Here is a 25,632-nt window from a genome sequence, read left to right on the forward strand (position 1 = left end):
ACACGGTCGCACAAAGTTGTCGGAAAATCTGATCGTTCTAAACGTGGTGACGTAAAACACGTACGTCGGGACTATAAACGGGGCAGTGGCCAATAGCTTTCATCTCTTTATTTATTCTGAGCATGCGTGGCACTTTGTCCGTCGGATTTGTGTACACATGATCGGAATTTCCGACAACGGATTTTGTTGTCGGAAAATTTTATCTCCTGCTCTCCAACTTTGTGTGTCGGAAAATCCGATGGAAAATGTCCGATGGAGCCCACACACAGTCGGAATTTCCGACAACACGCTCCGATCGGACATTTTCTATCGGAAAATCCGACCGTGTGTACGGGGCATTACAGTACTAAAAGACAGGAAGACTACTTTCTGCAAGGTCAATCATAGGACATGGAAGGCATAGTGAAATTCTCAGGGCTTCTATCCTAGGAGTATCTCTGCGGGACAAATTACATGTATGGAATAAAACATTTTATATTTATATAAAATGGTTCCCTGTTTATATCGTTCCATGTTATGGCAGTTTATACCACTATCATAGTTGCCAACATTGTAAAAAAAAAAAAAATGTGGGACACTTTTGTGGCTGTAGGCGGAGCCGTACAATAATTAGGGGGCGGGGCATTCATTTGTAGGCATGGCTTAGGAAAATATAGTGGGGCATGGCTTAAATGGCCATGGCTCAAGAGGGTGTGGTTAGAGTCTGAGATGAATGAGGGATGGAGAGGGAGAGAGGGGGAGAGGGATTAGAGGGGGAGAGGGGGATTGGGAAATGACAGGACAGCAGCCCCAGATCCTACACAATAAAAATATGTGTATTCTAGAAAGTTTAACAATCAGCAGATAAAGATACTCCAAACACCTGGTGTTAGCACTTCAATCATCCCGGCAGCATGGTTGTTATGGTGTCAGGATGATTGAAGTGCATTATTTCTATTATTACATTGTAATATAAAATGAAATAATTCAACTCACCATAATGCAGAATCAGTGGGATCCCTGAGCGTGTCACTAACCACGTCGCCTGCCACCAGCCGTCCGTCCTTGCGTCAGATGTCCCAGCAGAGTCCGTCCTTGCATCAGGTGTCCCCAGCGGAGCCCCCCTTACATCAGATGTCCCCAGCGGAGCCCCCCCTCACACCAGGAGTCCCCAGCGGAGCCCCCCTCACAACAGGAGTCCCCAGCAGAGCGCCCCCTCACACCAGGAGTCCCCAGCGGAGCCCCCCTCACAACAGGAGTCCCCAGCGGAGCCCCCCTCACATCGGGTGTACCCTGCGGAGCCCCCTCACATCGGGTGTCCCCTGCGGAGCCCCCCTCACATCGGGTGTCCCCTGCGGAGCCCCCCTCACATCGGGTGTCCCCGGCGGAGCCCCCCTCACATCAGGTGTCCCCGAGGGAGCCCCCCCTCACATCAGGTGTCCCCAGCAGAGCCCCCCTCACACCAGGAGTCCCCAGCGGAGCCCCCCTCACACCAGGAGTCCCCGGCGGAGCCCCCCCTCACATCAGGAGTCCCCGGCGGAGCTCCCCCTCACATCAGATGTCCCCGGCGGTGCTCCCCCTCACATCAGGTGTCCCCGGCGGAGCCCCCCCTCACATCAGGAGTCCCCGGCGGAGTCCCCCCTCACATCAGGTGTCCTCGGCGGAGCCCCCCCCTCACATCAGGAGTCCCCGGCGGAGCCCCCCCTCACATCAGGTGTCCCCAGCGGAGCTACCCCTCACATCAGGTGTCCCCGGCGGAGCCCCCCCTCACATCAGGAGTCCACGGCGGAGCTCCCCCTCACATCAGGTGTCCCCAGCGGAGCTCCCCCTCACATCAGGTGTCCCCAGCGGAGGGTGGGCGGCGATGCAGGAGCTCCGTCTAGCCCCCCCCAGCCGTCTTCCTGAACTACATCAAAATGGCGGCCGGTGGAGAAATTGTCTCCGCCGGCCGCTGACCTCTAGCGTCGGCGGCGAATCGATAAGAACCGTATTTCTCGGGACATTTCCCGGGACACCAGAAATTCGGGAATCGCGTCCAAGTCCCGGGAAATCCGGGACAGTTGGCAAGTATGCACTATGATTTACCTGCCAGACACATTTGCAACCCATTTACACCGCATGCTTCATATAAAGTCCCAAATCTTTCTCTTCCAACTATGTAATGTAAGCATTTAAAACTCTGCCATTATAGTGGACCTGAATTAAAAAAATAAAAAATTGGAATTGAGACTAAGCATTATCCTGACAAATCTAGGTTTTGCCTTGAACTCCTACTGAAAAACGGCTGTGCATGCCTTGTGCCTACAGTCTCATAGCTGTATATCTTCAGTGTGAGATCTAGGGCACCACTGCCTCTGTATGCTAGTCTCAGGAAATTTGGAGTGAGATTTGATGTCAATACTGTGCTGTTCACAGTTCTCCTTACTGGAGAGGAAGCTGTACCTGAGGACCTATAGTGTAAGTATCTCCCTGCAACTACTTCATTCATTCATTGTATCTGTGCTTTCTGCACTACTCTTATTGTTGTTTGTATATTCCAGCAGCAATCAGACCACCAGTCATCAAGGTAGCAGCTCTGATATAGGGAAGAGAAGCCGTGCCTGTACCAAGATGGCCACCTCAACACAGCTACACAGTGAAGAATAGAGGTCTCCAAGCTTTTCAGTATGAGGTCTACATTGTATATTTCACAATTATTTGGCAGCAAAAAAAAAAATGTTTATAAATGAATGAATAAACTTTTAATGCATAAATACATTTTACTTGGTGACTTTTTGTACTTAGAATAACAGAAAAATAACTTCAGAGTCCCTCCTTATCTCAGAATCCACATCAGAGTCTCCATCAGAATCCACCTTATATCACAATCCATATCAAAGTCCCTCTTACATCAGCATCCCCCTTACATCAAACAACACATCAGAGTCCCCTTCACATTAGAGTCCCCGTCAGAACCCCTCTTATATAGAGCTAACCCCGCAGGAGCCACTTGAATTTTTGGTTTCCCAGTTCTCCCTCTGTATAATCCGCAGCCAAGCACAGGGTATTTTCTCACACAGCCAGGTGCACACACTCTTCCGCTTGTTGTCTCCAATAACCAATCTGTGAGATGTGTTTTTGTTTTATTTGGAGAACTTGGATAGGAGAAGGCAGTTAGTATGATACTCCAAAATAAACTATTCACATGCAAGGACAACTTTCTTAGTAGAACTGTGAAGCAGGCTGTACAGAAAAAAGCAAGGTCCCTGTAGCAGAAGGAATTTAGTGACGTCGCTTCTTTAGGACACTAGCCAGTGTCCCCTTTAGCTTACACCCAGTATGCTGACTTCTAGCACCAAGAGGAGGATTTAGCAACACCAGTCTCTAGGATCCCTTTAGGAGGTCTGTACTCACAAGGCCCTTTCCCCAGGTCACCTTCCGCCATGATACCAGACAGGATCCATGGACATCCTCCCTTAGTTAGCTTTTAGGAGAACCATGGATTTTAGCTTCAATGTTTTAGGCCCTCAGGTAGCCCACCTGAGGCTGCATGGCTGCCTGTGCTGAGGAGGGACAGCAGGCCTCCTCCCTACCTGGACCTCTCTCTCTGTAGAGGAAGACCCAGAGCCAATGCGCTCATCAAATATAAATACAGGCTCCCAGCATGCTTAGGGGCACGTCCCCTTCTAATTTGCTAGGGCAGTATGGATATTCATGCTTTCAGCTGCAAGCTTTCCACCCACTGTCCAGCACCTCCCCTGGCTGCTAGATTAGTGTGAAACCTCAAGGCAGCATGAGCAGCACCAGAGCACACTGAGCAGACTCTGCTAAACAATCACAGCTTCTGTTAAGCAGACAGCATACATCTACCTACTGTCTCTCTGTTAGGCAGAGAAACCAACAACTATGATACTCTCGCTAGCACCTACCTAGGAGGGTGCTACATTTGCATCAGAATCCACATAAGAGTCCTCCTTACATCAGAGCCCCCCCTTACATCAGAATCAGATTCCTCTCTATGTTAGAGTCAATAGCAGAGTCCCACCTTACATCAGTGTCCTCCTTTTATCTGAGTCTACATCAGACTCCCACCTTATATCAGGGTCTCCATGAGAGCACAGACATACATTAGCTGTGGGTCTGAATTAAATCTTATAGTGGACCACGGGGTGTAGTTTGGAGACCCCTGGTGTAGAATAAAACATGGTAAGTGTAGGAAAAAAAAAATAAAATCGGCTGGGAGCCTAGAGGCAAAAAAGCTTCCACAGTTCAGGTCCTGTTTCACACTGAACTATGCATGTATACTTGTCTACGCAGCTTCTGAAAAAATGCCAATATAATGGTTTATGTTTTTATGTTTACTTAAGATAAGTCCTGTTTCCAGCAGCATGGTCTACATTTCCATTAGAGGGTGATGCTTAGAGATGGGAGACCAGCTTGCGTTGATGCAAAATAAGTAGGCAGTCTCCTAGTGCAGCTCGCTCACAGCAAAGGGGAATGCAAACCAAGTTTGGTGAGGCTGCAGGCCATGCTGCTTGCAGGGCCACTGTTAGAAACCACGGGGCCCATACAGCCAACAAACACAGTGAGTGATTAGTACCACTTATTGTGTTCATTCAGGAAAGGAAGGGGCTGGTAAATGTGACATATTTATTGAACCCCTCCCCCACTCTACATCCTGAAGGATCCCATTGTGTCCCAGCAGCTGCTGTTGGGAAGAAGAGGAAGGAAACCAGCAGCACAGTGGAAGGGGGGGGGGGGGGGTCTGAGCAGCAGAGGGAAACGCATGGTGCACACGGCGGGTGGCTGGAACGGCTGGAGGCCTTCAGCGGGGGAGAGGAGAAGCCAGCTTTCAGCTGCTGCAGAGAAAGCCATACAGGGGATTGGTTCTAGTAATCAATCCCCCCGACTGTGCTGTCTTCACCCACATCTGATTCACCCAGCTGCCTGCACCCCCACCCCCCCTGCTGGCTTGGGCCCCGTACAGGAAGCCTGGTGGTACCTCCTTATCCACGGCCCTGGCTGCTTGCAATTGGACTTGGCTCTGTAAGGGTAACCCATTGGCATTTTTATAGCAGGTGGAGGGACATTCACTGATGCAGAACTCATGCTGACAATGCACTTTGACTGTAAATGGGCATGCTGTTGCGCACCAAATGGATTCCACAACTCGCATATTGTTACGGACAGAAAAAGTGGCGGTATTTTACACCTGATAAGTAGTGGCATTGACGTAGTTATTTACTTTCATGCATACTTAATGATATGCACACTCCTATAACCCCAGGGCTTAACTTTCTCCAAAGCCTCAAGGGTTTCCAAGCTGAAAAATCTCATTTCCACATGAACCTTTCAGGAACTAATTAATTCCATTCAGCTTGCTCCATTTTCCCCAACCTCATTAACACCTCTGTTTTTGGCGACAGTTTTCTATCCATTTGTTTGTGTAAGTGTTGATAATTTGAGTGGCTTAGAAAAAAAAAAAAAAAACTGATGTCCTATTTAATTTCAACACTGACTATTCTTAGCCCAGCACAGGAAACCTGGAGAGATGGTGGTCCACTGCCGATGTCGGCTTGAAGAGATAAGCAAGAACACTGAGCTACGTTCTAGCGAAAAGGGTTTTTGAACCACCCATCTGAACATAAATGAGCAAGGAATAGAGCAGATCATGTGACCACTGAGCAGGAGACACTTTTATAATCATAAATTTGATAAGCGATCTAAAATTTTGACCGAGTCCATGTGTGCCACAGAATTCACCTACCACAAATGAGGATTTAACCACTTCAGCTCCGAAGGTTTTACCCCCTTCCTGACCAGGCCATTTTTTGTGATGCTGCACTGCGTTATTTTAACTGACAATTGTGCGGTCGTGCGACGTTGTACCTTTCTTTTGGTGGTATTTGATCACCTCTGCGCTTTTATATTTTGCGTATATAAACAAAAAAAGACTGACAATTTTGGAAAAAAAAAAACAATTTTTTACTTTCTGCTATAAAACACATCCAATAAAAAAAAAATTAGGAAAATCTAATTCCTTCATCAATTTAGGCCAATATTCTGCTATATATTTTTGGTAAAAAAAATTCCCAATAAGAGTATATTGATTGGTTTGCACAAAAGTTATCGCGTCTACAAAGTATTGGATAGATTTATCTTTTTTTTAAAAATTGTTATTACTAGTAATGGTTGCAATCAGTGATTTTTAGTGGGACTGCGACATTGCGGCGGACAAATCTGACACTTATGCCGCGTACACACGAGCGGACTTAACAGCAGACTTGGTCCGACGATCTTTCCGACGGACTTTGTAGCGTAGGTGCGCCGGACTTACAAATTGACGGACTTGGACACACACGATCACACCAAAGTCTGACGGATTTGTACGTGAAGTACGACCGGACTAAGATAAGGAAGTTGATAGCCAGTAGCCAATAGCTGCCCTAGCGTCGGTTTTAGTCCGTCGGACTAGCATACAGACGAGCAGATTTTTCGACCGGACTCGAGTCGTCGGAAAGATTTGAAACGTTTCATTTCTAGGTCCGTCGAAGTTTTGGGAAAAAAAAGTCCGCTGGAGCCCACACATGATCGAATTATCCGACGGAGTCCAGTCCACCAGACCAAGTCTGCTGTAAAGTCCGCTCATGTGTACGCGGCATAAGTGACACTTTTTGGGGACCAGTGACACCAATACAATGATCAGTACTAACAAAATGCACTGTCACTGTATAAATGACACTGTCAGGGAAGGGGTTAACACCAGGGGCGATCAAAGGGTTAAGTATGCTCCTAGGGAGTGCTTTCTAACTGTGGGGGGAGTGGATGCACTGGACAAAAAAAAAAAAAAAAAGAGATCTGTGTTTCCGCTTAGCAGAAACACAAGATCTCTCTTTTCCTCCCTGACAGAACGATGGTCTTCCATGTTTACCGCCGTTCTGCCTTTCCTCCGAATGATCAGCGAGTCCCGCCAGCCATCGCGGCCGCCGTACCCGCTGATTGTCTCCCACTGTGTCGCATGCATGCACCCCAGATCGCGTCCACAAAATCACGTACAGGTACGTGATTTTGCACAGGCGGGCCACCCTACCGCAGTATAAAGGCGGTGGGCAGTCTGGAAGCGGTTAAACTAAAATGTTTGTATCAAAAATGTATAATTTCCACTAACTGCAGGGGGAATGTGGTCAAATCCTGGCACTCATAGACTTCCCGCAGATGGACAATAATGACTGGGACGACGTGTGGAGTTCCACTTTCTCTAGGTTGGTGTCAGCAAGGGATCATTTGATACAATTTAAATTCCTCCATACAAACTATTATACCCCTGATAGACTTGCTAAGACAATTCTGAAGTTATGGACTGTATCCAGTCGGTTACGGCGATTAGCATTAGACCCTCTATAGAAATCTGTTTACTAGGTCTGGTTGATCTGATAGCACCCAAAAAGGTGATCCGTACATTACGTACCCTGCTCTTGTATTATGCACGTAAAATAATAATTCTGTCATGGAAGAAACTGGTGGCACCTACCATAATGGCCTGGGAAGCATTAGCAAATACTACCTTACCGTTATACAAAACCACATATCTGAGTAGAGGTGTACCATCTAAATTTGATAAGGTGTGGTGTGATTGGATAACCGATAACTCTACTGCCTCTGATTGATTGATGTCAGCTTGAAATATTTGTACGGAGGGTAAAGTACTGATTATCTGAAGGCCGGGGTGGGCACCTGGTACAGTTGCTATTGGTTCTCACGAGTTGTGGTGATGTCAAGATATACAGTGGGGACGGAAAGTATTCAGACCCCCTTAAATTTTTCACTCTTTGTTATATTGCAGCCATTTGCTAAAATCATTTAAGTTCATTTTTTTTACTCATTAAGGTACACTTGATTAGGAAAGCCACACACCTGTCTACATAAGACCTTACAGCTCACAGTGCATGTCAGAGCAAATGAGAATCATGAGGTCAAAGGAACTGCCTGAAGAGCTCAGAGACAGAATTGTGGCAAGGCACAGATCTGGCCAAGGTTACAAAAAAATTTCTGTTGCACTTAAGGTTCCTAAGAACACACAGTGGCCTCCATAATCCTTAAATGGAAGACGTTTGGGACGATCAGAACCCTTCCTAGAGCTGGCCGTCCGGCCAAACTGCGCTATCGGGGGAGAAGAGCCTTGGTGAGAGAGGTAAAGAAGACCCCAAAGATCACTGTGGCTGAGCTCCAGAGATGCAGTCGGGAGATGGGAGAAAGTTGTAGAAAGTCAACCATCACTGCAGCCCTCCACCAGTCGGGACTTTATGCCAGAGTGGCCCAACAGAAGCTTCTCCTCAGTGCAAGACACATGAAAGCCCGCATGGAGTTTGCTAAAAAAACACCTGAAGGACTCCAAGATGGTGAGAAATAAGATTCTCTGGTCTGATGAGACCAAGATAGAACTTTTTGGCCTTAATTTTAAGTGGTATGTGTGGAGAAAACCAGGCACTGCTCATCACCTGTCTAATACAGTCCCAACAGTGAAGCATGGTGGTGGCAGCATCATGCTGTGGGGGTGTTTTTCAGCTGCAGGGACAGGACGACTGGTTGCAATCGAGGGAAAGATGAATGTGGCCAAGTACAGGGATATCCTGGACGAAAACCTTCTTCAGAGTGCTCAGGACCTCAGACTGGGCCGAAGGTTTACCTTCCAACAAGAAAATGACCCTAAGCACACAGCTAAAATAACGAAGGAGTGGCTTCACAACAACTCCGTGACTGTTCTTGAATGGCCCAGCCAGAGCCCTGACTTAAACCCAATTGAGCATCTCTGGAGAGACCTAAAAATGTCTGTCCACCAACGTTTACCATCCAACCTGACAGAACTGGAGAGGATCTGCAAGGAGGAATGGCAGAGGATCCCCAAATCCAGGTGTGAAAAACTTGTTGCATCTTTCTCAAAAAGACTCATGGCTGTATTAGATCAAAAGGGTGCTTCTACTAAATACCGAGCAAAGGGTCTGAATACTTAGGACCATGTGATATTTCAGTTTTTCTTTTTTAATAAATCTGCAAAAATGTCAACAATTCTGTGTTTTTCTGTCAATATGTTGTGCTGTGTGTACATTAATGAGGAAAAAAATTAACTTAAATGATTTTAGCAAATAGCTGCAATATAACAAAGAGTGAAAAATTTAAGGGGGTCTGAATACTTTCCGTCCGCACTGTAAGTGCTTAATATGTGCTCTTTATTCCATTCTTTGCATGAGTTTATTAGATTTGTTAATGGGAGCTGCATTGTTCACTGGTGCTGATGCACTGTAGTGCTGAATGTTGACTGTTTTTCTGTTTGCAACTGTCTATGGAAATTTAAATAAAAATAATTTTCAGAAAAAAAAAAATTTCTTGGAACTCATCTGGATTTGACTTATTTTTTTTATGAACATCCTGAATGTAACTTTAATGCATACGCTGCTAGACTAGTACAAAGCACATCATGCCATATGTAACAAAAAAAAATGGCTGTTTCCATGTCCATATGAAACTACTTTTTTTTTAGCAATATACAGGATCAGTGGTTTGATTTGCGATTGTGATTTCCATATAATTTAAAATGTGGTGGACCATGCCACATCCATACAGAGGAAAGAACTATTGAAGAAAATTAAGAAAAAAGCTGGGTTTTAAAAAGGCACAACATACACCATATGTTTAAGTTTTAATATAGCCTTATTTTATTTAGATGTCCATAAAATCACTAGATATACCTAAAATATCCATAAAACAACCATGGGATATGCTTCCTAAGCTTTGAAATTGAGTATACAAAATGCATGACCTCCATTTATTTGACATTCCCATTTGTGCCAGTCAGGGCTGTTGTTAGAAATCACGGGGCCCCATACAGCCTACCTGACAACCCTGCCCCCCCCCCAAAAAAAAATATCAAAATTATATTTTTCCTAGAAATACACTAAAATCATTAGAGGACAAATACATAACTTACAAATTCCTGCTAAATCTAAAAGATAAAGCTGTATTGCGTTAATAAAGCTCTGTGTGTGAATGAGGTCTCGGGGCTCATTCACATAGGTGCTGTGGCCTGTGAATCAGTATTTTTTAATGTGGTTGAAGCTGTGTGCAGGCAGCCTATGTTACGCAATGGGGATGCAGTGGCTGTATGAACACAATCACAAAGTCCTAATGTTACAGACGTGTTAGTGTAGGTCTAATGGCCCAAACAGACAACCTGCGGCTAGAGTAACAGGTACCCCCCCATAGAGCAACAGGTGGCTCCAGAAGCACAAATAAACAAATAAAATGCTCATTTACACTGTATGGGCCAGAGAACCCGTATTATATATTAGCTATATTATCATATGGAAATATATTAAACCCATCACTCTGTAAATATATAAAACAAAAAGTCATGTTGCTGGTTTCGTGATCAAACAGACATGGCTTCACCTAATGCGTTTTGCAGTCTAGTGATATTGCTTCAACAGTAATAAATTCTTGGTGGGATCAAGTGCAGCCTGATATCTCGCTATGTAAGGCAGATACAGGGGCACTTAGGGACCGAGGGGGAGCACTCCCCAAGCAACAGAGGCAGGAGGATTTGCTGTCAAGTCTTGAAGCACCCTGATATGGTTGCTTGCAGCTCTACTCCTTCCAGGCCAAATAGACTAATAGGTCTTTCCTATCATGAAATCGCTTCTAGGATAAGCTTAAGTAGATATCCACATTTACTTCTGGCCTATATAGATTATTAGTTGATATGCCTGTAGAAATCGTGGTGTAATCTCTAGGTGGATCTCATTCTGTTCCCTTCCTGTGCCTCAAGCAAAATTTACTGCGACCACTGGTGATATTATGGTCATTGAAATAAAATAAGGTTTTAATGAAACTTCAATATATGGTAAACTGTATGTGTTTGGACCCATGATTAAATAAGTGGGCTTTTTAATGCAAGGTCCACTTTAGGTAAACATGTTGCTTTGCTCTGCATGGGCAAATCCAGAGGTTTTCTTAGGGTTGAACTCAGACTTGCAGTGGCCATAATTTGGATTTTCCACGTGCCACAATGTAGCACTGTGGTAGAATATGCAGACCAAAACCTAGGCTTGTGCTCGATTTACCAGTCATTGTCCAAATGAGGTCCAGCCATTAAACCCCACTGGACCCACCTACAGTCATAGAAACCAAGTGCGATCATTGACTGGGACCACAGTGGTTAAGCTCTGCAGCCTCAGGTAGATAGATCACCAGAGTATCTGCATGATTTAATACATCTCATTCCAGATAGAGCTTTTTGTATATATGAGTTTCAAATGTGCATTTAGCTTCTTGACTAGCTGTCATTTAAAAAAAGTTAAACTGATAGATTTCCTTTAATAACACAGTCTAATTTCATTCAGTAACCCTCAGCATCAATCAGATATACAGGATGAGAGGCTTCACACTTAGAGATTGAATTCAACCAACTTAAAGCGAAACGCAACCAATAAAGAAAAAAAAAAGCAAAAGAAAAAGGAAGACAGGAAGAAGGAAAGAAAAAACTAAAACACTGTAATGAATCAAAGCATATAAATTCAGTTTGTTCAGCTAAATCACTTTGGCTCCAATATTTTTCCCTGCTTTCACCCCTTAACGGAAGGTTTAGTGGTTTTGTCTCAATATTATCTATTTATTTTAAGTTTATACATTTTTAAACGATGTTTTATATTTGTATGTTTAACAACCTTCACAACCTTTGTTTTACAAAAAAAAATATTGAGGAATGACAAAGGATTTCCCGAGCACCATGTTTCTCTTTAGTTTTTTAGCACAGGGCAGATATCTCATTTAAAGCTGGCTCACTCAAACCAAAGCCTTGGCCAGAGATATATGGATGAAGAAGGGGCGGTCACTGTTATGATTCAATTGTTCGTGTGTCAATAGGTTGAGCTACTGAGCTCTTTAAACTGTATCATTTTGACAACAAAACAGGGAAAAAAGAAAGAGGAAAATGTAAAGGAAATCAATTATTTAGGTTTGACCAGAAGTATTAAAAATTGCACCTAAAAGCAAAAACACCAGAAAAAAATCAAGCGTTTTAAATGCTTAACTGGCGTGTTTTCCCTCTTCAGAAACAAGTATTTATTCACTTGTAATTTGTCTGCTAGAAAATGTGAATACTCCAGAAGAGTCATTTCCCTAGCACAGCCACCTTCCTCCTTGCACATCACAGGCGCCTTGTCTTCTGGGATTGACTAATTATGGTCTGTGCCTAGCCCAGCTCTTTTTCTCCTCACCTCTCTTTTCCGTTTATGTAACTACCATGAGACGATTGAAGGGGAAATGCTATAGACTGTCACTTTGGGTCTGCTGGTGCGGCTGAAATTTTATCCAAGTTGGCGCTGCCCAAGCAGCATTTTCAAGGCTTTTTGATGTCTACACAAATGAGGATTTTGGTGTCTTTCCCATAGGCAGCCAGTGGGCGGTAAAAAAACAGGTGGTTGAGCTGCATTTTTACCATCCCCCTGACCGCCCACCTAAAACATAACATGCAGCTGGAGGGGGCTGTAAACATTATGTGACCATGGTAAATTTAACTCGGCATGTCAAGTTCAACAGGTGGCACCACCTGTCAAACTCGCCCTCTGAAGTCAATGGGGCTCGGGTCTGAAGTCGAAGGCTCGGCTCACAGTTTCAGTGCAATGTTCCTATACAAAATCCTTGTTTGGCTGAATAAAACAAAACAGCCAAGAAGACATATCAAATGTAGTAGGCCTCAATGCCTACAAACCACTGCTTTGCAAAGCAATTGCTCATGTGACATCCCCCCCTTAAAAAAAAAAAAAAAGCAGTGCCCAGTGCTTAGACAGCCAATCACCTGGCTTGGGCACTCCCAGATGGGCCAGAGGCAGGGTCTGTCGCAGCCTATGCTAGAAAGTAATGTGCTTACAATTTTCAGGGGCCCTGAAAGTGCTCTGTCGATGGCGAGATGGCAAAGTACACTGAGGTACCTTATAATGTCTTCTCTTTACAGCTGGATAACACACTGTCCAAATACAAGTGGCATGTGCATTCTTGGTGTGCTTTGTATATTTCTTCCAGATCTGTGCAGTAATTCAGTGTGAAATTTTACCTCTGCCCAGGAGCTTCCTGTAATAAAGACGGGTTGCTGCTGCTCTCTCTCCTTGCGCAGGCTTACTGGTCTTGTCTCCGCCCCTCCTGTAGTTCTTGGCAGGTATGTTGTGGGTGGGGTTAGCTGGGTCCCTCCCACACCTCTGCTCTTTTACCGTAAAGCACGGTAATGATGTTTGGCTCTGAGAAAGAGGGTTTGACTCTCAAAACGCATTAGCCTTTGGTTTCTATGAGGACTTTCCATGCCACTGGCTGAGCACTGTGGACTTTGAGGTGGTCTCGTCGGCACCAATTTACATGCCTATGCTTGCTAATGCCGCGTACACACGGGCGGACTTTTCGACCCGACTGGTCTGACAATCCGACTGTGTGTGGGTTCCATCGGACCTGCAGCGGCCTTTTTCGGACAAAAATCTGATGGACCGTCGGACCAGTCCAGTCGAAAAGTCCGCCCGTGTGTACGCTGCATAAGAGTTTGTAAGTAGGATTACTTTTTTTTACTATTCAATAAAAATGGCTATGTTGGTAATGCACTAGATCAGTGCACCCTTTCTTTTGTTGTTGCTTTCAGTGCTTGCAAGGACGCCCACAAGTCAATGACCTTTGGCATCACATGCAACAGTTGGGCAAGCAAAAAAGAGAGAGAGACACCCACACCCAGGTACCTCAACTGAGCACAGAAAAGATACACTATATTACCAAAAGTATTGGGACACCTGTCTTTACACGCACATGAACGTTAATAGCATCCCAGTTTTAGTCCGTAGGGTTTAATATTGAGTTGGCCCACCCTTTGCAGCTATAACAGCTTCAACTCTTCTGGGAAGGCTGTCCACAAGGTTTAGAAGTATGTCTCTGGGAATGTTTGGCCATTCTTCCAGAAGTGCATTTGTGAGGTCAGGCACTGATGTTGGACAAGACCGCCTGGCTCGCAGTCTCCACTCTAATTCATCCCAAAGGTGTTCTATCGGGTTGAGGTCAGGACTCTGTGTAGGCCAGTCAAGTTCCTCCACCCCAAACTCGCTCACCCGTGTCTTTATGGACCTTAATTTGTGAACTGGTCCAAATCATTTGGTGGAGGGGGGAATATGGGGTGGGTGGTTGTTTTTCAGGGGTTGGGTTTGACCGCTTAGTTCCAGTGAAGGGAACTCTTAAGGTGTCAGCATACCAAGACATTTTACAAGAGACAAAGAGAGCAGCGCCATCTAAGTGCAACAATTAGGATACATTTATTACAAGGATAATGAATTAAACTCCAAGGATTGCCTGATGAAGGAGCATGCATGCTCCGAACGCGCGCACCACCTGCTTCACCTTCAACCCAGATGTGACGTCAGCGGCGTTCCCTGAGCGTACCCATGTCTTCTGAGACGTTGGGAACAACCAGTGCAGCTGACACCAGCAGCGACCCCCTCTGCATCACAGCACGTCCTCCCTCGCAGCCGATGAAGAAAAAAACTGACGATCTGTCGTCTGATTTTCAGATCGTGTGTACGGGCCATAAGACTGGGATGCCATTAAAGTTCATGTGTGTGTAAAGGCAGGTGTCTCAATACTTGGTAATATACTGCATGTTTCTTTGCACTTCAAAAAAGTTCCAAAGGCACTTTATATTGTATTGATATTTTGAATGTAGTATTTTGTACATAGAAAGGGCAAGCACAGCTTTTTATTTAAAACTGGATTTTCAAGGGCATTTGATACAAAAGTGGATTTATATCTTTTGTGGCTATCGAAGAATACATTTAAAATGAGCATTTTTGTGCTTGTAGTTTAGCTTTAACATTACTTTGACTTCCCATTTTCTGCAGGTTCTTTTGAATGCGTTCAAGTGATAGAAATGTCATATTTCATCTTTTTTTACGGATAAAAGAAAAATGCAAAACTATTAAATACAACACAGAAAAATGAATTGCAACTGCTAAAAAATGCATATAACTGCAAGCAGTTCTTATTAATATGACAAGATTCATTTCTCATATTAGCTGGAAGATTTTTTTTTTTTTTTTCAGTCTTGCAGAAACCATCATCAATTCCAAAATCTAGATAAGATGCGTGATTATTAAACCCAACATGTGCCGTACATGCAGTGTATTGGAACATTGTGTTGGCACTGGGACGTCAGCTCCGCTCAGGGCTTTATCATTGTCTTGTTTGGTGAAGTACGCCTTTACTGGTGTGACAACACGTTTCACAGGGGCAACCTGCGACTATCTGCACCGGCTCTCCCTGATGACTACAAATCTCACGCATCTACCAAATAAGATTTGCCCTAAAGAAGCAGAGAGATCTTGAACCTGTTAAAAAATAATCAGCATCCTGTGACTGCAAATCTCCTGGCTGCAGATGTTAATAACAGCGGTGCTTGTCGCTATAATACCACAGGGGTTGGAACTGGAGGGCAGGCTAGTACTTGACAACAGTAAATTAATAGACGCTGTGCTTCTAGAGCTATGGCAGGCAATACCCTTCACTGAAAACTTAAAGCGGAGTTCCAACTGTGAAAAATTTTTTTTTTTGGGATGAATATCTTCATTTTAAAAAGACTTATTACTAGCACTCACGTTTCTCTTTTTAATCGCTGCCCGATTGCCGATTTAATTGAGCAAGATATGTTATATTCCTTGTTCTTGGCACTTTCCATCTTGCTTGTGGGCATGTGAAGCCCACAAGCACTATCTTCCAGGCTCTGGTGCAGCTGAGCGACCAGCATGCACCGCCTGTTCTCGCGCATGCACAGTATATACGGCGCAGCGCCGTAAACTTCTGACGTTGCCATCACAACGGGTGGCGACGCTGGAAGTGCCCGCCTCCGTTGTGATGGCAAAGACAGGTTAACGAATGCGAATGGAAGGGGCAGTAAAAAGAGGAGGTTAAGCTGTGTTTTTTTACTGCCCTCCAACTGCTCCTACAAGCTGTTAAGACAGTTGTACAGGAATATACCAATGCCAGAGCAGAGATGGTTTGCATCGTGGCATGGCAAAAAATCATCCACCCAGTCAGTACCACCCACCAGTGCCGGGACAAGGTCATCTAGTGCTCAAATTGCGCCCACCCTCCCCTCAAGATGTATGAGCATTATATATCAGCAAACCCCCCCCACCAAAAAAAAAAAAAATCAAGCACTAATCTGCATTCCTTCCCCCTAAGCATAAATACCCCCTCCTCCCAGTACAAATCCACCACCCAAGAACAAATCTTTGCCCTCAACCCCCTAGCTCAAATCCTCACATTTCCCATATGGCCCAAGCACAAATCCCCCCCCCCTCCCAAAAAAAAAATTCCCTCTCCTAGTACAAATCCTCTAAGGCTCCATTCACACTAGCGCGTTTTTTGATGCATTTTGCATTTTGCAGAAATGCATGGGAATTTTTTAACATGGGTTCCTATGGAACATGTTCACATCAATGCTTTTTTGTATCTCTGCGTTTTTGGAAAGGGTCGGGGACTTTTTTTCATGCAAAAAAGCAGCGTTTTGCATGTAATGGATTTCAATGGACAAGCATCAAAAACGCAAGTGCAGCGTTTTTGCAGCGTTTTTGGTGCGTTTTTGCCGTTTTTTTATTTTTTTTTTTTTGTAATTTTTTTTTAAGACTGTAAAAAAAAATGAAAAAAAAAACAAAAAAAAAACGCAAAACGCAAATCGCGGCAAAAACGCAGCAAAAACGCTACAAAAACGCTGCTCAAAAACGTGCCAAGCATGAAAAAAAAACCTCCAAAAACGCTCAAAAGCAACATGCATAGGTGTGAATCGAGCCTAACCCTTCAATTTCCTCTCTGAGCACAAATTCCCTGAATTTCCCCTACTAGCACAAATACTCCCAATCATCCCTGCTAGCACAAATCCCCCCCCCCACCAAAGAAATCCCTCCTCCTAGCAAAAATCTTCATCTCACATCCCCCTCCCAACATAAATCCCCTCAAACCACCAGCACACCTCCCCAAATTTCCCCTCCCAGAACAAGGCTTATCCAGCACAAATCCCCTTCTCCCAACCTCCTTGTGGTGCCCCCCCACCTCACATGATACCACAGTGCCCAGGGAAGCTGCCCCTTCTGCCCACCCCTTGTGGCCCTGCCACCCACTGAACACATAATTGGAGCTACGTTGCAAACACCCCTGCAACCGCACGCACTGCGGAATGGGCTTTCAGGGGTTAAAACAGGCAGTGAGGAGGCAACATAACGCATCCACTGTGGATCGCTCTTCAAAGGGCGATGCTACTGTTAACGAGCCCTTGTAGCTGAACTCTAGGCAAATATAAAAGGCACAAATTAGTGCCGCTCTGTAATAATTAAAGCAGAATTAAATGTAAAAAAAAAAAAAAAAAGATGCTGACAAGTAGAATTTTTATGATAATAGAGACATTATTAGTCTCTTCTGCCATAAGCTATTGTCCTTGCCTGTCAGGGTTTGTCTACACTAAGCAGCGCACATGCAGCTCAGCGTACATTTATGGCACAAGCGTGACAATGTGACTCAGGGGTGCATGCACAGGAGTTGAGCCATCGCAGCTTAAAGAGTGCCCGTGACCAGCGTGAGCACTGACAGCACAGCACTGAAGGGGACCATTAGCCAGGTAAGTCTACAATAATGTGCTAATAGGCTGCACATGCTAGCACATTATGGCTAAAAGCTCCTGGGGCCAAATCTTTTTTCTTCTTTGCGGAGGTTTAATTCTATTTTATTACATCCTTAAAGCATAAGTTCACCTCTTGGGAGAAAAATAGGAAAATTCACATATTTTTGCAGAAAAAAATGTGCATTTATTATTTTTTTTTTCCAGCAGATGCCTGCAAAGCATTGAACTCATGATCATGGGTGCAATGTCAAGCTCCTGCAGACAAACCCTACAGCTTTCAGCCCTTTGTACGGGCTGTCTGTTTAACCACTTGCCGACCGCCTACCGCGCTTTTCCTGCGGCAGGTCGGCTCTATTGCGCGAAACAATGTACCTGTACGTCATGCAAAAGACCCTGGGGATCGCTCGCTGATTGGACAAAGGGGATGCCAATCAGTATGCCGATGTCCGCCGGTCACCCGCGATCGTTCCCCAGAGAGGCAGAAAGGCGATCTGCAGATTGCTGTTCTGACAGCATACCTCCCAACATTTTGAGATGGGAATGAGGGACACCTACTAACAAACATATGTAGGCATAGGACACGCCTCCTGCCACACCCCCTTAAAGGAGAATTAACCCAAAAAAGGGTTAATTAAATCCACAAGGACTTTTTTTTACCACTACTATTCCTTTATATTGGCTTTTAAAATGTACAAATGCAGCAGTTTAGAAATTGAATGAAAGGTTTAGCAATAGGAGACCCTTTGTGAAAGATAAAAAGCGCATTTTATATAAAACTATAGAGATTAGACCAAAATGAGGGACAAAATGAGGAGGAAAGAGGGACAGAGAGACATTGCTCCAAATCAGGGACAGTCCCTCGAAATCAGGGACAGTTGGGAGCTATGCTGACAGGGAAGAAGATGGAGATCTTGTGTTCCTGCTAAGCAGGAACACCAATCTCTGTCCTTATCCAGTCGGAGCAACACCAGCTAAGCACACATTTAACTCTTTGATTGCCCCTGATGTTAACCCCTTCCCTGCCAGTGTCATTAATAGAGTAACAGTGCATATTTTTAGCACTGATCACTATAATAAAATGGCACTGGTTCCCAAAAAAATGTCAAAAGTGTCAGTTAGGTATCCGATTTCTCCGCTGCAATGTCGTAGTCCCACTAAAAATCGCTGATCGCTGCCATTACCAGTAAAAAAAAACCAACGCGATAACTTTTGCACAAACCAATCAATATACGCTCATAGGGATTTTTTACCAAAAATATGTAGAAGAATACATATTGAGCTAAATTGATGAAGAAATTGGATTTTTTACATTTGGATAGGTCTTAGAGCAGAAAGTAAAAAACGTTTTTTTCAAAATTAATGCTCCTTTTTTGTTTATAACGCAAAAAATAGAAACTGCAGAGGTGATCAAATACCACCAAAACAAAGCTCTATTTGTGGGAAAAAAAGGACATAATATTTATTTGGGTGTAGCGTCATACAAACGCGCAATTGTCAGTTAAAATAGCACAGTGCCATATGGCAAAAAAATGGCCTGGTCATTAAGGGGGTAAAACCTTCCGAGGATGAAGTGGTTAAAAGCTGCTTGCGAATGAACTAGAAGCACACTCACCAGATCACTGAGAGCTACAAGCCATCTGCCACAGTGGAAGAATGGATTTGTATTTCTCTCATTCACAGATTCCTATGAATAAAATGACACAACTGTGTGGGCGCATCCCCACACAGCCACGCCGTTTTTTGAAAAGTGACAGCGAGTGCAGGGAGAAGATCAGTGCAGTCCATTTTACGGCAGTCAACAAAAGTACATGTTGCATTTTTTTCTGTATGAAATGCATTTAGAATGCAGCAAAACACGTCGTAATTCACATGTCTTCAATTGACAGCACTCCCCCATCGCAACCATCTTCTCTTCTTTTCCACTTGGCTCCAGTAATTGTGTCCCCCCCACTATTCTGTTCAATCCCCCTCCACAACCAGACCCTCTCTTCCTGCCTCTCCGATCCCCCCTGAGTGTCGCCCTGGAATCGCTGATGGGTATCAGAATGGGGGGGGTGTGTCAGTAAACATGTCAAATTTACTGTCCCTTTCATTTCCTGAATGAACACAGTAAGCAACGGGTACCAGTAATCCCTGTGTTCATTTATAACCCAAGCATAGTAAAGTGTGTTTACTACACTTAATTTTGTGAACAAGGAGCTTCTGTACAGAACGTTTCCTGTTCATTCGTTCTGCAGTGCTGCTGAGGCTGCAGAAAAAAGGGACTGAGGAATCTATGTCCTCAAGCGCTTGGTACTCTGAGCATGTAAATAAGCGGTTTGTGGAGCTAGAGCAGGGGTCTTCAAACTACGGCCCTCCAGTTGTTCAGGAACTACAATTCCCTTCATGCCTAGTCATGTCTGTGAATGTCAGAGTTTTACAATGCCTCATGGGACCTGTAGTTCCGCAACAGCTGGAGGGCCATAGTTTGAAGATCCCTGAGCTAGAGCTACCTGTTACTATATGTCAGGGATATGCAATTAGCGGACTGCCAGCTGTTGCAGAACTACAAGTCCCATGAGGCATAGCAGGACTCTGACAGCCACAAGCATGACACCCAGAGGCAGAGGCGTGATAGTTTTGCAACAGCTGGAGGTCCGCTCATTGCATATCCCTGCTCTATGTGGACACAGCAGCTGTACTAACACAGCCACAGCCACAGGTCCTAGTTGGACAGGTATGCAGGCATAACTCCCAACTTTTTGAGATGGGAATGAGGGACGCCTATCAGCAAAAGTATACAGGCATAGGACACACCCCTTGTCACGCCCCCTTAAAGGAGAATTGTATTAAAAAAAACAAGATTGGTTAAACCCACAAGTGCTTTTTTTACCACTACTATTCGTTTATATTGGCTTTTCGAATTTACAAATGCAGCAATTTAGAAATCAGATGAAAGGTTTAGTGCTGGAAAACACTATTTGATAGATAAAAAGTGCATTTTATATACATCTATATAGATCAGACCAAAATGAGGGAGAAATGAGGAGGAAAGAGGGACAGAGGGACATTGCTCCAAATCAGGGACAGTCCCTTGAAATCAGGGACAGTTGGGAGCTATGTGCAGGTGTGGGTAAGTGGCCCACACTGTCTGTGTTTGGTGGTGCTTTAGACCTGCACCCACATGCCTGGGGGGGGGGTCCTGTCAGGTAGGCTGTATGGGGCCCCATGATTTCTAACAGCATCCCTGGGAGGGAGCTGCACCTCCTATAGGGGGTCTTGATGGAAAGTATGATTTCTTCACATGGTTAGTTTTATCAGCGCAGGTTTAGGACAGGTCTGCTTTAAGTTTTATCGCCAGCTTGCTTTGAAACGTTCTACTCATTTCTAAAAGCAGAGGCACAGTCTGTACAGAGGATGTGATCATTTAACGGGAAATAGAGTCATTTACTTACCCATCCGCGTCTTGAAAATTTACATTCACTCTCTTTGCAGAACCCAGGAGCTCTGTGACAATGAAAAAGAGAAAAGATACGATTGAGAACAGCTGTATCGCTCAATTAGTGATTCATCACACAGCCTCTGATACAGAACACCTGCACAGCAACCACAAAATAATGGCATTCTATTATACCAGTAGATTTACTTAGAGCTTCAGAGTTTCTAAAACGTAGCAAATGATAATAAAACTACCGGAAAAAAAATAAATACACAGCTAAATAGGTGGGCGAGTATGTGTACAACTCCTACAGACCAGAGTCTATACACATAGCCTGCCGCAATACCACCTGTGCCCAATGGCTGGCACTAGACAGCACTTTCTTTCTCCCTATTAATAAGAACCAGCTATAACAGATGGTTCTTGTAGATTCACACTGCTGAAGTGCATCAACAAGCAACCATTAGTGTGCGTGTAATGTGGACTGCGAAGGGAAAAAAAATAAATGAACTGACGCAATTAACACAGGTTTAGCAAGTTTAAAAATACCTAAACATTGTTTTCAATGTAGAGCAGGGGTCGTCAACTCCCGGGCTGCGGCCCACTACCGGGCCGTGGCCTTTCTGCAGCCGGGCCGCAGGCATGAGACACCTGGGCAGGCGGGCATGAAAGAGCCGGGCGGCCGGCATAAGACAGCCGAGTGGCCGGCATATGAGAGCGGTGGATGGAAGAAGCAAGCGGGCAAGCAGAGATGACATCATCTCTCTCTCGGCCCCCCCCGCTTCACCGCTCTTCTGCCTTCACAGTCGGTGTCCTGTCAGCCTCAGTGCCGGAGGTGCGGCAGGGAGCAGAGAGATGACATCATCTCTCACTGCCCACCCTGCATCACCACTTTCCTGCCTTCATTCACAACCCACCACTGCACAGAGGCCTGCCTCTGTGCTAAATGGACCAGTGCTGCCACCAATACAGTGGTGGCAGGCAGCGTGGCAAGTGACATTCCGCATCTGGTGACAGGCAACGTGGCAGGTGATGTGGCAAGTGACATTCCGAATCTGGTGACAGGCAATGTGGCAGGTGGCGTGGCAAGTGACATTCCACATCTGGTGACAGGCAACATGGCAAGTGACAATCCACATCTTGTGGCAGGTGACGTGGCAAGTGACATTCCGCATCTAGTGACAGGCAACGTGGCAAGTGACAATCCACATCTGGTGGCAGGCGACGTGGCAATTGACACGCTCAGGGCTCCCGCTGATTCTGCATTATGGTGAGTTGAACTATTTCATTTATCACTACAATGTAATAATAGAAAGAATGCGTTTCAATCACCCTGACACCAAATCAAGCATGGTGCCCTGATGATTGAAGCGCTAACACCAGCCATTGCCCGCGAAAAATCGTTTATCCCCCGCGTGGGGACCACTGCTCTAGGTTGTTCTGTGGCCCTCATGTTCATCCTTTGACTTCATATTTAGTGGGTCAGGAAAGTCCATTTGCCCAGTCTATAAACTTGCCCTAGGTCAATGATTCAATAAGCAGTGAAACCGGTGTAAGCCCAGGAGCCTACCTTCTTCAACACGTTGGGAACGACAGGTTTTCTTTAACAAGCTTGACCTTCCCCAACCTGGTCCCATTTTGCTATAGTATGCGGTGAGATCCATTGTTGCTGGGGAAGTCTATTGTTGTGTGAGGGATCTAGTGTTGCTGGGGTGGGGTCTATTGTTGCTGGGGGGATCTATTGTTGCTGGCTCCAGGGGATCTATTTTACTGCTTTTTTGCTAGACAAGAACAAATCCTATAAAAATTATTTAGCACCGAAACATGATACTTGGGGTAGTCCTTGGAGGTTGGTAGGGGTGGAACTAAGGGATGGTGCTCATAGGAGGGTAGGAGTTGGAGATATGGGGGGGGCTCAGAAGGGGGGAGTTCCTGCACCTATTCTCTTAGAAAAAAAGCCCTACTGTAGAGCAATGTTTCTCAACTCCAGTCCTCAAGTACCCCCAGCAGGTCATGTTTTCAGGCTTTCCATTATTTTGCACAGGTGATTTGATCCCTTTCACTGCCTTAGTAATTACCACAGCCGGTTCATCTTAGGGAAATCCTGAAAACCAGCGGCAGCCTGTTGTTTAGGGGTGTGTGGGCGCCCCCACCTCTCTTCTCTCCACCCCCTATATGCAGTGCATAGCATGAATCTATCAACAGCCACTGTGACCGCCCCCTATTCATGTGTCCGGCCCCTTTCGGGTCACCGGGCACATGAATTACAGCGGCCAGGGCTTTTTTTTAACACCTGATTAGAGCCAAACGCTCTAATAGGCTTCAAAATAGGGTGGGCTCGGGACACTGAGGATGCGTCCAGAGCCCACACAGGTGTGCTGCAACACTGATCCTCCTCCCTGCCATCGGGAAGCGTGTCTGGTACCCGTCACCTGACTGGCTGACAGTACAGGCGATTCTATTGGACGCCTTGCAAGGAGGAGAGAAGAGACACACGGTGTCTCTATGAGAGGAAACTCCCGCTCCCGGGACACATCTTGCTGCCATTCACCCGCTGCCTGACCCGCCACTAAGATAGGGTAAGTGCCAGGCAGACAGTGGGCAGGGGTCCTCCTGGATGGGGGTTGGGATGACTGTGTGCGTCTGTGCTGCTGGCAGCGCGCGCGGGGGGGGGGGTGTCGCTGGATGAGTCCGCTGGCCGGGGGGTTGGTTGTTTGCCGCCCTGTCCAAAAAAAAGACCCACGAGCCGCCACTGCTGAAAACATGACCTGTTGGGGGTACTTGAGGACTGGAGTTGCTGTAGAGAGGAATGGCAGCTGCCATTACTGTGACCCCTAACTTGTGGCTTCTTTTTCCACGTTGGTGACTCACCAAGTAGTGATAAAAAGCTAAGATTGACAGCCGCCACATTCATAAAGAAAAGCAGCAATAGTCGCCCACAATTTTGACAGGCTGCTTTAAAGGGTGGCCATACAAGTCCCAATAAAAGCAATTGCAAATGCTTTACATTTTCTAAAGCGGCTGTTGAACAAGAAGCATGTTGGAAAATTTCTTTGCAATCAAAAAAACGATCTTCCCCCTTTCAAAGTAGTAAACCTTTCTCTGCATGTGCCCTAGTAACATTCATCAATAAAAAGTCCCAGGGGCACCCAGAGGCATATAACTTATTCGAGATAAGGGTGATTCCTTACTGACAGCTGTTGAGGCATACGGTACATAACCAGCTGCTGAAGGATGCTTTAAAGAGCCAGTTTATTCCTGAGTTGAACTGATCCAATATTAACTCAATTGAGTACAACGTTCTATTCTAACCAGCATTTAATCCCTGATGAAGCGGAAACCTTATAGCATCTGAAGCATGATGGCTTATTGTCTCCAGACTTCTATGATTGAATAAATCATTTTTGACCACCTTCTTTTCCCTACACCTACCTGACCAACCACACAAATATCAGACAGACAGGACCAGATTTATACCTTCACCCTCTACCAGACAGACTGTCTTATGCCTTCCCTGGCCAGTAGACATGTGGGGTTCATTTCGTTCTGAATCGACACGTGGGTAAATTTTTCGTTATTCGAGGATTAGGATGTATCTGAATTTCTGAATTACAATAGTAACCAAATAAATCTGAAATAACAAAGCAAACTTTCGTCCGCAAATAACAAATTACCGTATTTATTGGCGTATAACACGCACTTTTTTCCCCTTAAAATCAGGGGAAAATCACGGGTGCGTGTTATACGCTGATCCCCTGCGATCCCCCGCTGACTGTGAGCGGAGCGAGTGCCGGCTGCCGATATACATAGATAACCAAGTGTACTCGGCTAGGTCCGGCTAGCTCCGCTCACTGTCACGCCCAGTCCCGCCCTATGATGGACACAGGGACTGGGCGTGACTGTGAGCGGAGCTAGCCAAACCTAGCCGAGTACCCTCGGCTATCTGTATATGGGCAGCGCTCGGCTCCGCTCACAGTCATGCCCATCCCGGGCGGGACTACGAGAGGAGCCAAAAGTGGCAGAGAGCCACCGAGATACACAGGACCGGCTCTGTGTGTCTCGGCGGCGCCATTTTCAAACTGCAGTGACACTGACAAGTCACTGCAGTTTAACTGCAGCCTGGGCAAGGCTGCAACTGGACACTGACAAAGCTGCAAATGGACATTGAAAAGCTGCAGATGGGCACTGACAAGGCTGCAAGGCTGCAAATGGACACTGATAAGGCTGCAAATGATACCAAGGCTGCAAATGACTGCAAGGCTGCAAATGACTGCAAGGCTGCAAATGACACCAAGGCTGCAAATGACACTGGACAAGCATGCAGATGGACACTGATAAGGTTGCATTGATGGGCATTTAAATGTAAGTTTTTTTCCGTAAAACATTTTTTTTCCCTTAAAATTCCCTTCTAAACTTGGGGTGCGTGTTATATGCCAGCGCGTGTTATACGCCGATAAATACAGGTATCTGAACTTGAATAGAATTTGAACCAAATTCGAAAACTAAATCAAATTAAAAAATATTTGAAACATATTGCTGACTATTGCTGATTTTCTTCAAGGACTGT

General features: G+C 45.3%; 1 protein-coding gene across 3 annotated transcripts in view; it reads right to left on the reverse strand.

Moving 5' to 3' along the window:
- CASKIN1 (CASK interacting protein 1) overlaps positions 1–25,632 on the reverse strand; it is a 396,595-nt gene that overhangs the window by 139,206 nt on the left and 231,757 nt on the right. For all 3 annotated transcript variants that reach the window (XM_073636485.1, XM_073636486.1, XM_073636484.1), the window contains exon 2: positions 21,082–21,133. In XM_073636485.1, the coding sequence (XP_073492586.1) occupies positions 21,082–21,133 (52 nt within the window). The remainder of the gene's footprint in view (positions 1–21,081; positions 21,134–25,632) is intronic.

Source organism: Aquarana catesbeiana, linkage group LG06 (genome assembly GCF_042186555.1).
Source record: "Aquarana catesbeiana isolate 2022-GZ linkage group LG06, ASM4218655v1, whole genome shotgun sequence".
In the NCBI taxonomy this organism is placed as follows: domain Eukaryota; kingdom Metazoa; phylum Chordata; class Amphibia; order Anura; family Ranidae; genus Aquarana; species Aquarana catesbeiana.